The sequence below is a fragment of the Mobula birostris genome, chromosome 9, assembly GCF_030028105.1.
Source record: "Mobula birostris isolate sMobBir1 chromosome 9, sMobBir1.hap1, whole genome shotgun sequence".
NCBI lineage: Eukaryota > Metazoa > Chordata > Chondrichthyes > Myliobatiformes > Myliobatidae > Mobula > Mobula birostris.
Genome location: NC_092378.1, coordinates 130,367,400 through 130,381,043, shown reverse-complemented (window position 1 = coordinate 130,381,043; position 13,644 = coordinate 130,367,400). Strand labels below are relative to the sequence as shown.

General features: G+C 38.6%; 1 protein-coding gene across 3 annotated transcripts in view; it reads left to right on the top strand.

Moving 5' to 3' along the window:
- abcc1 (ATP binding cassette subfamily C member 1 (ABCC1 blood group)) overlaps positions 1 to 13,644 on the top strand; it is a 112,703-nt gene that overhangs the window by 94,055 nt on the left and 5,004 nt on the right. For 2 of the 3 annotated variants that reach the window (XM_072268812.1, XM_072268815.1), the window contains 7 exons: positions 176 to 486; positions 3,176 to 3,375; positions 3,647 to 3,773; positions 7,073 to 7,174; positions 8,157 to 8,303; positions 10,069 to 10,227; positions 10,331 to 10,497. In XM_072268812.1, the coding sequence (XP_072124913.1) occupies positions 176 to 486; positions 3,176 to 3,375; positions 3,647 to 3,773; positions 7,073 to 7,174; positions 8,157 to 8,303; positions 10,069 to 10,227; positions 10,331 to 10,497 (1,213 nt within the window). The remainder of the gene's footprint in view (positions 1 to 175; positions 487 to 3,175; positions 3,376 to 3,646; positions 3,774 to 7,072; positions 7,175 to 8,156; positions 8,304 to 10,068; positions 10,228 to 10,330; positions 10,498 to 13,644) is intronic. The other variant, XM_072268813.1, reaches the window with a different exon arrangement.

The window sequence follows — 13,644 nt, the reverse complement described above, 5'->3', positions numbered from 1 at the left end:
CTCCCTGTCGTTGTAAAATTGAGTGATCATGCTTTGCTAGTGCCTTGTGTTCCTTTTGGTTGGATCCACTTGCTTTCTTGTACCTGTGAAAGGCCTTGGCGAGTAGTCTGAGTTTAAGATGTTGGATTGGCTTCCCTCCTGGTTCTGCCACTAATTAATTTTTGTACTTTTGCAGGTCTTTTTGTGCTCTTTTCCTCACTGATGATGAGTGTTGGAGGAATATCAGCTTCCCGTCATCTCCATGTCAATGTGTTGTATGACGTGCTGAAGTCACCACTGAGCTTTTTTGAACAGACTCCAAGTGGCAACTTGATAAACCGCTTCTCCAAAGATGTTGATACAATAGACACAGTGCTTCCAATGGTGATTAAAATGTTCATAGGATCGCTCTTCAATGTTCTCATTTCTTGTGTGGTGATTTTGGTAGCCACACCATTAGCTGCAGTGATTATCCCTCCATTGGGACTTCTCTACTTTTTTGTGCAGGTCCGTGTCGATGGTTTATTTCAGTGTCAATCTTTGTAATTCACTGTTCAGTGTTTCCCATCTTTAAATGGTACAGGGAGTTGTGCTGTAATGGGATAGTTGCATTCCTAAGAAATCTTGTATTATAGACAGTTGAGTTGTAAAAAGCATGTGTTATTGGCAATAGGGTGTCAAGGGCAGGAGTTTCAGGCTACTCAACAACAAAGTTAATTTTTCTGTAGGATTTTCAAAAATAAATCAGTTTATAACAGCTGTAAGTTTATTTTGTTAATCTAAAGGTGCTGTTACTTTGGTAATAGAGTATGGTTGCACAATTATCAGTAGAAGCGATTGCTTGTCAATTCCCAGTGATCTCTCATGCTGAACCTAGCAGCCTGGGTTTTTAAGCAATGGCATTTGATTAATAGTTGGAGTTTACGTGTAAACAGTTTTCTCTCAAGGACGGTGTTTTGGTTTATCAGTTTCCAAAGCACCCCTTAAATGGCTCTCTAGCTCCAAATTATGTTCACTAACTCATCAATCTCATTATATCCAAAACAAGAGATTCTGCAGATGCTGGAATTCTTGAGAAACCCACAGAAGCTGCTGGAGGAACTGTGCAACCCACACAAAATGCTAGAGGGTGGCATGGAAACATTAAAGCCATTACAGTGCCAGTGACTTGGGCTCAATTCCGCCATTGTCTGTAAGGAGTTTGTACATTCTCTCTGTGACCACATGGGCTTCCTCTGGGTGCTCCAATTTCCTCTCTCATAGGGATTAGTGGGCTAATTGGTCACGGGTGTAATTGGGTGGTGCAGGCGTGTTGGGCCGGAAGGGCCTGTTGCTGTGATGTATCTCTAAAAAGAATAAAATAAACTCAGCAAGTCGGGCAGCATCTGTGGAGGGCAATAAACAGCCAACCGAGGCCCTTTGTCAGCACTGGAAAGGAAGGTGCAGGAGAGGAAGAGTACAAGCTGGCAGGTGATATTTGAGACCAGTGATGGGAAAAGTAGATGGGGGGTGGGGTGCAATGAAGTGGGAGTGGTGGAATCTAATAGGAGAGGTCAGAGGGCTTTGGAAGAAATAAGAGAGGGGAACCAAGGGGAGGTGATGGGTAGAAGAGGAGATGATTAAGGATGAGAAGTTGACCACATTTGCGACTGGGAAAAGAGAGGTGGATGGCAAATTACCGTAAGTTTGAGAAATCAATGTTCATATCATCAGGTTAGATGCTACCCAGATGGAATATAAGCAGTTGCTTTTCTAGCCTGAGTTTGCCCTCACCATGGCAATAATGGAGGCCGTGGGCAGACATTTCAGAGTGGCAGTGGGAGGTTGAATTGAAATGGGTAAGCCACTGGGGGATCCTGCTGTGGCAGACAGAGTGAAGGTCCACTTTCCACCTGTCGTTTCAGTGCAAAGTCTGATTAGAGTAATCACAGCTACTGCCACAATTGTGATTCACAGTGTTGAGTAATTTGTTTGATTGCTGAATAAATCACACCACTGTAAATATTAAGTATACATTAGGTTTTCTTTTGTTTTAAATGTTTAAATAATGAAACAATTGATACTGCATAGATTTACTTGATGCGTGCGATTCCTCACTTTTTGGTTGTGCAGCTGCATGGAGCAACTGCTGAAAGATTGCTAAAAATTATTGCTCATCTGTCAGACTTGATTAGGATTTCTTCACAGTGCGGGTGGGAAATTGCTGGTTTGCTCCTCAGGAAGTTTTGGATTTTGGCATTCTAGTGCACTTTTATGGAAATGCCGAGCTTCCTAATTAAATTATGTACTTCCTTATTCTTAAGTATGTATGTGGAAAAACTCGAGGAGCATGAAAGCATTAAGTCGAGGCTTGGTACCTCTGTTTAAAAAAATTTTGTCCTGTGAATTTGGTAACTGTATTACAGACTGGTAGAATCAGACCATTGTTCAGATGATGCTCCCCAGCTTTTTAATTAAAATGCTGATTATAGTGTAGGAGTTTAAAAAAATATATTTTTATTGAAATACAGTGCAGAATAGGCACTTCTGGCCTTCTGAGCTGTGCTGCCCCATAATCATCTGATTTAATTCTAGCCTAATCATGGGACAACTTAAAATGACCAATTAATCTACTAACTGGTATGTGTTTGGAGTGTGGGAGGAAACTGGTGCACCCGGAGGACACCTACATGGTCATGGAGAGAATATACAAACTCCTTACAGGCAGTGGTGGGGATTGAACCCAGGTTGTCCCTACTGTAAAGTGTTATGCTAACCACTATGCTACCATTAAGAAAGTTTATTGACTTTCACAATAGTTAGGAAGGATCAGCTTCCATTTCCAAAAAGAACAATTCTGGTAGAGGTGTAGATGCATTATGAACCTGTTGAAATTTAAGGCAAGGTCAAGGACCTGAATGATTTTCTGCATTCCTTTACAGGACTCCTTTATGGAATGTGTTTTGTATGATTATTGGTTTAGGGCAAACATTATCAAAATCAGGGTCATTGCAATCTAAAGGTCTTGCAACTCTAGAGTTGTGCATATAGCTCAATACTAAATAAATATAGGAGGGGAAATGATTCAAGATTACATGTTACAGCAAAATGTGAGCTTTCAGGTATAATGACCTTTGCAATGCCTTGTTGAATAGCACCTGTTGCATTGAAGGAAAAACTGAATTATTCCAAATCAGTAACATTCCTTTTTTTCCAGAGATACTATGTCGCTACCTCCCGTCAGCTGAAGAGGTTGGAATCAGCTAGCCGATCACCTATTTTTACAAATTTCAACGAAACCTTGCTTGGTGTCAGTGTCATTCGTGCTTTTGGAGAAGAAGATCGTTTTATACGACGTAATGACTCCAGAGTAGATGAAAACCAAAGAGCATATTACCCTAGTATTGTTGCTAACAGGTAGTCTAACAGTATAACTTCACCATTTGCTTTATCGGCAATCATGTATTTTTATTGGAAAATCAGAACTTGGATCATTAAAAGAGACCCCCATACAGGTTTCAATTCAATTAGTCTTGATTGTCAAACCAGATTATGAAGGTTAGTGTCTTGTTATGTCAATTGGACTGACTTCCCTTGGGTCTAGGTCTTTGGGGATAGGACACCAAAGCTGTTATGATTGATTCCGCAAATAATTAAATTAACTGTTCTTGTCTTGTTATCCCACTAGGTGGTTGGCTGTGAGACTGGAATTTGTTGGCAATTGCATTGTACTTTTTTCCGCCCTCTTTGCTGTGGCTTACAGAACTACAGTCAGTCCAGGCCTTGTTGGTCTATCCATTTCATATGCTTTACAGGTTTGGAGAAGTAGATTTTCTTTAAATTATACCATAACATGTTATGAACCTCTCTGTATTTCAGCTACGTTAAAGGTAGCATATTCTTCATAGTCATTATAGTATATTTAAACTTTCACTGATTTTTTTATACTTTTCATCAGTTCTGGGTACTGTTGTGATTCCACGTTCACTGTCCATTTATAATTGACATTGGCAAGTGCCTGTCTAACTTGGAGGGGAGGTTGTTGATAGAATGTAACCTTGGCAGGTTCATGCTGGGTAATGCAGCTCATACATAGCCTATATCAGTGATTTGGCTGAGGAGACTAAATGTCATATTTCCATATTTGTTGATGACACAGAACTAAGTGGGAATGTGATGAGATTGGAAAGGGGCTTCAATAGGCAAGCTAGGTGGCAATGTAACATACTGAGTATTATGTAAAGAAATACAAGGTTATCCACTTTGGTAGGGAGTATGTGCCCGTTCAAATTACTGATAGCTGGTATGCAGGTTTGGCTGATTGCTGAGAAATCATGTTGGCTCATGATAAGAGCATTTGAGTACGAAACTGCCAAAATATCTCCTTGGAGTATTGTGTACAAATTTGGTTTCCTGTACTAAAAATAAAATATATTGCTATGAAACAAACAATTGATGAATTAAATTGATGTGGCCTGGTTGTTTCCCTGATTGTATTGTTATAGAGCCTAGAAACAGGCCCTTTGCTGACTGTATTGCCCACCAGACTAATCCCATTTACTCACACTTGGACAATAACCTTCTAAAATTCTCCTTCCCCTGTACTTGCTCTTGAATGTCGATGTGGAATTTCTTGCATGATGAACTTTGAATGCTGTTGTTCAATTAATACTATTTAACTACTGTTTCTAACAGTTCATTCCAAATATACACTACCTTTTGTGTGAAGAAGCTGCCCCTGATGTTCTTTAAATCTCTTACCTTTGCCCTCTTGATTTTAGCACACCCCTCCGTGGGGGAGAAAACTGTGCTTTCACCCTGTCTGTGCTGCTCATGGTCTTGTAAACCTCTATCAGGTCACCCCTCAGTCTTCTTTGTTCCAGGGAATGAAGTTCTAGTCTGTGCAACTTCTTGTTACAAAAACCTCCAGGTCCAGGCAACACTCTGGTAAATCTTTGCTACATTTTTTATAGTTTAGTAACATATTTCCTCTCGTAGGTTCACGAAAACTGTACACAATACTCTACAAGTGTGGCCTGAGAGACGTTTTATATAATTGCATCACAAATTCTCAATGCGAATGCTCATTGCTGTACTGAAAGTCTGTGGTACCAAACACTTTCTTTGCCACCCTGTCTACCTTCGTTGCTGCTTTCAGTGCTCTACGCACTTGCACTCCCAGGAACCTCAGAATCACAATCAGGTTTAATGTCACTGACGTGTCATGAAATTTGTTTTTCAGCAGCAGTACATAATAAAAACAAATTACAATAAGAACTACTTATTTTAAAATGTCAGGTTGTACAGGCTGTTCAAAAGCTCAACTCCGAAAGGGAAGTTACAAGCTATTGATTGCAGTGATTGTTTCTGAGGAAAAAGTGTGATTAATAAAGTAGTTCATAGTTTTGTTTGCTAGCAGCAAGTCGTTGCTGTGCTTCACCAGTGCCATCTGAAACCAATATCTTGCCTTTCATTCATAAAGCACCAACCATCTCGTTGCTCTGATGTTATCACAGGTCTTTCAACAATTCCAATGCCCCCAAACCATCCCCACTTAAACTTAGGATCCCCAATGCCCATTGCCTGATTACTGCAATGGAGATCTTCTGACTTGGGGATAAATGTTAATGTACTACTAACTGTGACAGCTGACGCATCTGAGTTTCCAGAACTTTTGTGTACAGTGTAACAAATCAGAAACAAACTAATAAATGAAATGTAGCATAGGAAAATCATGCCACCCAACACCAACTGAACCAATTACATTAAAGGTATTTGCAAATCTTTCTGTATACATTAAAAATTGATGGGACTTTTTGTGATATATTGATTAAATGCCAAATAACTTTGCTCTTTTAATTAAACATTGATATAAAGTGATGTCGGTATTCCTAATATTTTGCAATTCGTGTGCAAATAAAATCATAGATGATGAAAATATCAAAAACCACTGAAGGATGTACTGTAATAATGCAAGATGTACTTCATTACAGAGCTCGTGCAATGATATAACACAGACGGGTACAATGTATAAGAATTTCTTTCCTTTTCCCTTTGCTCCCTCTGTTCCATAACACTCGCCAGGGCCCTACTGTTCACTGTACAAGTCCTATCCTGATTTTATCTCCTGAAGTGCAATAGCTAACATTTACTTGGATTGAAAGCCATTTGCAAGGTCCTCAACCCATATACCTCTTGTAATTTTCATTACCTTTTACACTATCCACAATGATCACTACCTATTTTAGTATCATCTGCAAACTTATTAACCATACTTTGATACATTCACATCAAGGCAGTTGAAGAAAGGGGTTGGGTCATTAAGGACTAAAATGATATGAAATTTACTCATTCAGAACAAGAGGGTCTTCAAATTTCCCTCTGAGAGAGCTGTGGGGGCTTGGTCAAGGTTGTTTTTGAAATAGAAATTGATAGACCAGGATCTTAAAGGAAATGAAGAATATGATCAATGAGTAAGAAAGTTTTATTGAGGCAGAAATCAGTCATGATCTCATTGGATAGTGGAGCAGGCTCAAGGGGCACATACAATCCTCTTGCTTTTTGTTTCTTGTGTAAGTCGTAGTATGTCCTTGATGATCCTGCCTTTCTTTGGATGGTGTTGAGCTTTTTGATTGCTGTTTTAGGTCTCTTAAAATGAATGAAGGACTATTTCATTAGACTTTTGATTTGAACCTTTTAAAGAATGCAAAAGCTGATGGTCAATAGATGAGATACTCATTGCAAAATCATGTAATATTAAGCATGGCTTGTTTTTTTTCTAAAGGATCGGGAGTTCCTAATATGAAAATATAAAATTATTTCTTGTACTTAAGCAAACAGGATTAAAAAAAAATAGGCTCCACAAAATTTGTTTTTATCTTTGTTGCTTAACTGTAATCTGCAATATTTTTGTCAGTAATTTAGTTTTATTGAGGGCTAGGTATTTGGAAATTCTTGTAATTGTTTAATATTGGCACTTGGGGTTTATATTCTGTTTGATCTAAGCACAGGTTTAAAGTAAAAAGTCCTATCCAGTCTATAATGCTTATATTTAATAACATTCATTATATTAACTAATTGATTTTATTTATAAATCGGTTTTGTTATCATTTAGATAACAGCGACATTAAACTGGCTGGTACGCATGTCTTCGGAAGTAGAAACTAATATTGTTGCAGTGGAAAGAATGCAGCAGTATTTTGATACTCCAAAAGAGGTAAGACTAAATTTGAATGAAAAGAAATAAAGGTGTGTTCTCACTGAATCAAGGGGGAGTATAGCACGTTTGAGTTTAGTCTTATGTCCATTTACAAAATATAGGTTTGTAAGCTTTGGAAAAGAGTCTTAATATATGCATTGATCCACAACTCTAGAAAATGAATTGCCATAAAAGGTAATGAAAGAGTTAACATATGAGGATGCTTCTGGGCCTCCAATTGCTGGAGTTTAAAAGAATGGGGGGGGGGGTGGAAAAATCTTACTAAAATCTATCAAATATTGATAGGTTAAGATAGAATGGACGTGGAGTGTATTCTCCCTACAGTGGGGGGGGAGTCTAGGACCAGATGGTGTGGCCTCAGAATAGAAAGATGTCTCTTTAGAACAGAAATGACAATGAATTTCTTCAGCCAGAGGGTGATGAATCTGTGGAATTTGTTTCCACAGATGACTGTAGAGACCAAGTCATGGATCGATTTAAAGCAGAGTTGATCGTTTCTTGATTAGTAAGGCATCAGAGGTTAAGGGGAGAAGGCAAGAGAATGGGACTGAGGGGAATAATAAATATGTCATGAATATGGACCACTTCCCATATCTTGGGAGCCATCTCCTGGTGAAAGTAGATATCAATAATGACTTCAACCACTGTCGTCTTTGCCAGTGTACTCAATCAAAGAGCAGATTCAAAATCAAGATCTCGGAATTAGTACATGGCACCGCCCTCCTATATGCCTCTGAAAATTGGACCATCTACAGCATTCTCCCATCTTGCCTGCTACTGAAATTTAATGTTTTCTCTTTTTTTCCAGTTCTAATGGTGTTTAACATGTAAAAGGTTCACTGTTTTTTCCATTCACAGTCGTTGCTAGCTTTTTCTATTTTATCCCACAGAGGGAGATTCTTCAAATATAATGTTTTGCTTATGAATATCTGGCAGCATCTGTTAAGACAAATATTACAGATTTTTTCCTTCTATTTAGGCACATTGGGTTATAAAAGAAAGTCAACCACCTCAAACATGGCCTTGGGAAGGAAAGGTAGAATTTATAAATTATGGATTACGGTATAGGACAGATCTTGACTTGGCTTTGAAGGATATTACTCTATCTATAAATGGAGGTGAAAAGGTTAGTGGGAAAAATGATCTGATGACCAATAGAACTGAGTAATGGTAATATTTAGCTGAGTTGGTGTTTGTGCTAAACTTGCTATTGATTGTAAATGTCATTCTTTATAGCTGTACTCTTTACTGACTATAATCAGCAGCTAAGTTTTTATTTGATATGCAAATACTTGTAAGACCATTTAAAATTATATTTTTGTCAAATGCTGTTTTTCCTTTAAATATGAGGATTGATCTGATTTTGGGTTTCACTGATTTAAGTTTGGTAAGTCTTGTCTAGGCAAATTGATGAGCACTGAATGCACATTAGTGATGTTTGTGTATATTTTATATTCAATGATACTTTAATGTGCATGTTGACTTCACAGTTACACACTTAATGCTATCAAAAAAATTAATGGGAATTTTGCTGTTCCAATTGAGCTTTCTGGGGAATTTAGTTGTGAGATATAGGAGTAGAATTAGGCCATTTAGCCCATCGAGCCTGCTCCAATATTTTATCATGACGGATCTATTTTTCCTCTCAGCCCCCATCTCGTGCTTTCCTCCACTCCCACCCCATTCTCTTCATGCCCTGACCAATCAAGAATCTATCAACCTTTGCCTTAAATATGCATAGAACTTGGCCTTCACAGCTGCCTATAGCAAAGAATTCCACAGGTTCACCTCTCTCTGGCTAAAGAAATTCCTCCTCATCTCTGTTCTCAAACGATGCCCCTCTATTCTGAGGCTGTTCTCCAGTCTTAGACTCTCCCATCATAGGAAGCATCCTCTCCACATCCACTTGATACTTTCACCTTTCAATGGGTTTCAATTAGGTCACCCCTTATTCTTCTGAATTCCAGTGAATACGGGCCCAGAGCTATCAAACACTTTTCATATGACAAACCATTCAGTCCTGGAATCATTTTTGAGAACCTCCTTTGAACCCTCTCTAGTTTCAGCACATCCTTTCGAAGATAAGGGGCCCAAAACTGCTCTCAATACTCCAAGTGAGACCTCACCAGTGCTTTATAAAGTCTCAACATCTTTTATGTTTTAGTCCTCTTGAAGTGAATGCTAATGTCTCAATTGCCCTCATCACCACAGATTAAACCTGCAAACTAACCTTTAGGGAGTCTTGCACAAGGACACCTAAGTCCCTTTGCACCTCAGATTTTTGTACTTTCTCTCCACTTAGAAAATAATCAGCCCTTTCAATTCTTCTACCAAAGTGCGGGACGGAATTGTCTCAGCTACTCTTTGTTTGGGACATGACTCCCTTCTGTTTTTGGATATATGTATCATCCGCACCAGTACCACCTCTCCAAAAGGACCACAACTGTGTCGTGGTTTGGATGCTTGAGAATCTGCTGAGTCATAGTATGGAACATGACATCTTGGTTCACACATTTGCGCTAACAGAAGCTGAAGACTGGCCAGTATTTTCTTTTCCCCAAGCAACAAATTTTACCCTTTTGCTGACTCTTGTACATTTAAAGCTATCTGAATATTAGTGAAGTAATTCTATGAAAATCTTAAAAAATATTCATTTTTGTTACAAAAGGCTTAACATTTAACTTATGAGTAAGGCCACAATATGTAATCTGAATGTGACTGTTCTCTTTTTAAGCTGCTAGTTTTTTTGATTTATGAGTCTACTACCTAAAATAAAGGAATGGTTTTGCAGTTTCAGTATGTTACTCCTGACATCTAAATCTATCTTGTTTTTCTTTTGTTATCTTCACAACCAGATGAGCTATTAACTATGCTGTTACTTTTTCTCGTAGATTGGTATAGTGGGAAGAACAGGAGCTGGGAAATCATCTTTTGCACTTGGCCTATTTCGAATAATTGAACCGGCTCAAGGAAATATATACATTGATGGAATTGACATTACAAAAATAGGCCTACATGATCTCAGGCTTCAGATTACAATAATACCTCAGGTAAGCAATTGAACACTTTGGAGTTAATGTTTTAAACCTGATATTGATAATGTTATTCTATAAATCTCTTAATAATGAAGTGTTATATGTAATTCATTGATAGGACCCAATTTTGTTTTCGGGTTCACTTCGAATGAATTTGGATCCCTTTGATAAGTACTCTGACGCAGAAATATGGAGAGCTCTGGAACTGGCTCACCTGAATGCATTCGTGTCTGGTCTTCCAAACAAATTGAATCATGAATGCTCCGAAGGAGGGGAGAATCTGAGGTAAATAGAGATGTCTGCGATGGTGATAAAGTACAAAAATGTGCTCAAATCAAGATTAATAATCAGTGAATAAATTGTTTTGCTAATTTAGCTTTTGCAGTTTTTTTTAAAAAAACAAAAAACAACCAAAGAATGGGTGACAGTGGCAGGAGGCACTTGTGCAGACTTCTGCTGAGAACTTGACTTACAGCTGGTCAGAGAGGCAGGATCTGCCAAAATGTAACTCCATTCCTTGGGTGACTGCGACCCTTCCCTAGGCATAACAGCTCTCAATTAAATTGAATCTATGTAAATGTCCCAACCTTGAGGAATACTTGGACACAATTTATATAAAAATAATTGATGTGTTTGAAATAATTTAATAAAACTAAAGATGATTGCATAGCTTTAAATCAATTGAAATTGTAAGAAAGGAAATTGTATTTTGTTTTTCTTGGCTGTTTCTTTCAATTTGCATCAAAGGATCTGCTGGAGTTTAATTAACTGGTGTAGCCTCAGAGGGCAGACTTCCCAGTCTGAATGCTGGGAAATCTGATTAAGTCTACACATCCATGTCAGATGTTCTGATAGAAGTGCAGTGATGCAGCACAGATTTCCTGTGAGCAAAATTTAATGGAGTGGGCTTGATTCCAACCTCCATAGGGAGTCATGCACTTTCACCCAGTCAGGTAGATTAATACTGGCACATTCTAGGAGATCTGCAAAATTTGAGCCTTCCGAATTCCCGAAGCTTCCTAAATTTTGTTTCTTTTAAAATTCCATCTGCAGTGCTCAGAATTTGATTGTAAAGGAGTGATGCATATTATGAAGTTATTTTTAGTTATGACTTGCAATCTTAGTAATTGGCAATTAGTAGACAGCAAGTCTCAAAATGTACTATTAGAATTGCACCATTGTGTTTCATTATCCATGATGGTGTTAAGTGGCCCCCTCTGGATTTCATGTTTTATTTATTAAACTTACTGCAAGTTGTACATAAGTTTACGAAACAGCAAAGTGAGAATAGTTAGCTGTTTGATTACTTTCTTGTGCAAGTTTAGGAGGAGTTTGGAACTCTCCTGCAATTTGCTTTGCCATGATCCTTAAAGAGCAAGTAGCAGGAAATTTGAGGGAAAAGCTACTAAAATTGATCTTGATGGTAAAAGAACCACAGGAATGTTGATTTATTAATTATTAGGTTTTGAACAATATTTTTATTCTAAGCTAAGCTGATTTCTATGACACCCACCTGAAGGAGAATGTTGAGATTAAAGCAGCTTTGTTTCTCGTGTTTCAATGTATACAAGGATCTTTTGTTTTATTATTGCCTCACTTTAAGAGTCAAAGAAAACTGGACAAATTCATATTACTATGTTGAAAGAAAGTGATAGGTTAATGGTACATTCTTGGCTTTTTCTTTAAAAAAGGGATCACATTGAAATGCTTAGAAATCTTCTGGGCATGACCGATAAATACAGGGATAATATATCCCCTGGCTGGTTGCCTAGAACAAAGGTCACAGTCTCAAAATAGGTGCTGGTGATTCAAGAGAAATGGCAAATTCTTTCAACCAGAGGAAATAACTATCCAAGAGGGTTGTGGTCATTTAGTTTGTGAATTTATTCAACACAAATCATACTGCCATATTCCAGACATCCCACCCTGCAAAAACTCATTTCAGGGAGGTAGCACCATCAATTTGCGGGAGACTTCCGGGAGAGGTGGGATGTCTGCAATAGAGTAGCTCCTTAGCAGCTGGCCAGCTAGTTTAAATAATGTTAGCTATGCTAATGAACGAATGACACCTGTTAAACTTACCTCAACATGTCTTTTACAGTCTTAACCCACCATGGGCAATAGAAAAGCCACTGTTGCAAACAGTGCAGCGAGCAACACTGCCATTATTTTGACCCCTGTTAGGCAGGGGTACACTTTAGTGTAGTCTGGGGTGATGTATGTTTTATATTTTTTTTGGAACACTCTGCCATGGCGTGCGCGCGCTCTCTCTCTCTCTCTCTCTCTCTCTCTCTCTCTCTCTCTCTCTCTCTGTCGCTCGCGCGCTCTTGCTTGCTTTCGCTCTCGCTGTCTCTCGTTGCTTGCTCATTCGCTCTCTCTCGCTTTCGCTCGCGCGCTGTTGCTTGATCTCGCTCTCGCGCTCTCTCTCGTGCTCTCTCTTGCTTTCTCTCGCTTGCTCTCAAAAAAATTGATTTCCATGATATTGTATATAATTTGCGGGCATCAGGGAGCCACTATTAATATGCAGGAGCCTCCCGGAACTTCCGGGAGAGGTGGGATGTCTGATATTCTACTCCAGCAATTTCTAATGTTTTTTTGGTTGGAATGTACTGAATCTTCACCACTGGTTCCTTTGAGAACTACCACTGGCTGCAATGCATATATTGGGATGTGATGGATTACCACACTTGTGCAGTGCAGCAAGGATCTACGAAATGTGTGCAAGGCCCAGCATGACTACATCTGAACTTTACTGTAGCTTTGGGCCCACATAAATAACAGTTATATTTTTCTTGAATATTTTCCTTATCAACTGAATAAGCCTGTACTTACAGACCTATCCCAGCTGCCCTTCTTAAATAAAGGGACCATATTACTTGTCCCCAGTCTTCTAACATCTGACTTGTGGCTTATGAGGATGCAGATATCTCTGTCAGAGTCCTTGTTAACCCTTTTCTTGCTTCCTGTAGCAACCTGGGAAAGATTTCTTCTGAACCAGTGGATGTATCAACCCTAGCGTGTTTCATGACATCTAATGCCTCCACTTTCTTACTATTGACATTATGCAGACCATCAATGTACTCCTTCCTGAACTACTATCTTGATGATTACAGATGAGAGATGTTCATTTAAAATTTTAAAATACACCCAGCTCCACTTATAGATTACTACATTGGTCTCTAGGAAACCCACTGTTTCCCTGGATATCCCACGTGCTTCTGATATACTCATAGAATGCCTTAGGTTTGCCAAGGGTATTTCATGGTCCCATTTATCCTTCTAATTTCTTTAAGTTCTATCCCATGCACTCTGTTCACTGCTAAGTTCCTCAAAAGACATGCTGAGTTGAAGGACTGCATGTATGTCATATACTTCTGTTTTCCCCCTTTCTATATCCTTTTTCTTTCAAGATTGACCTAATCTTGACATTTT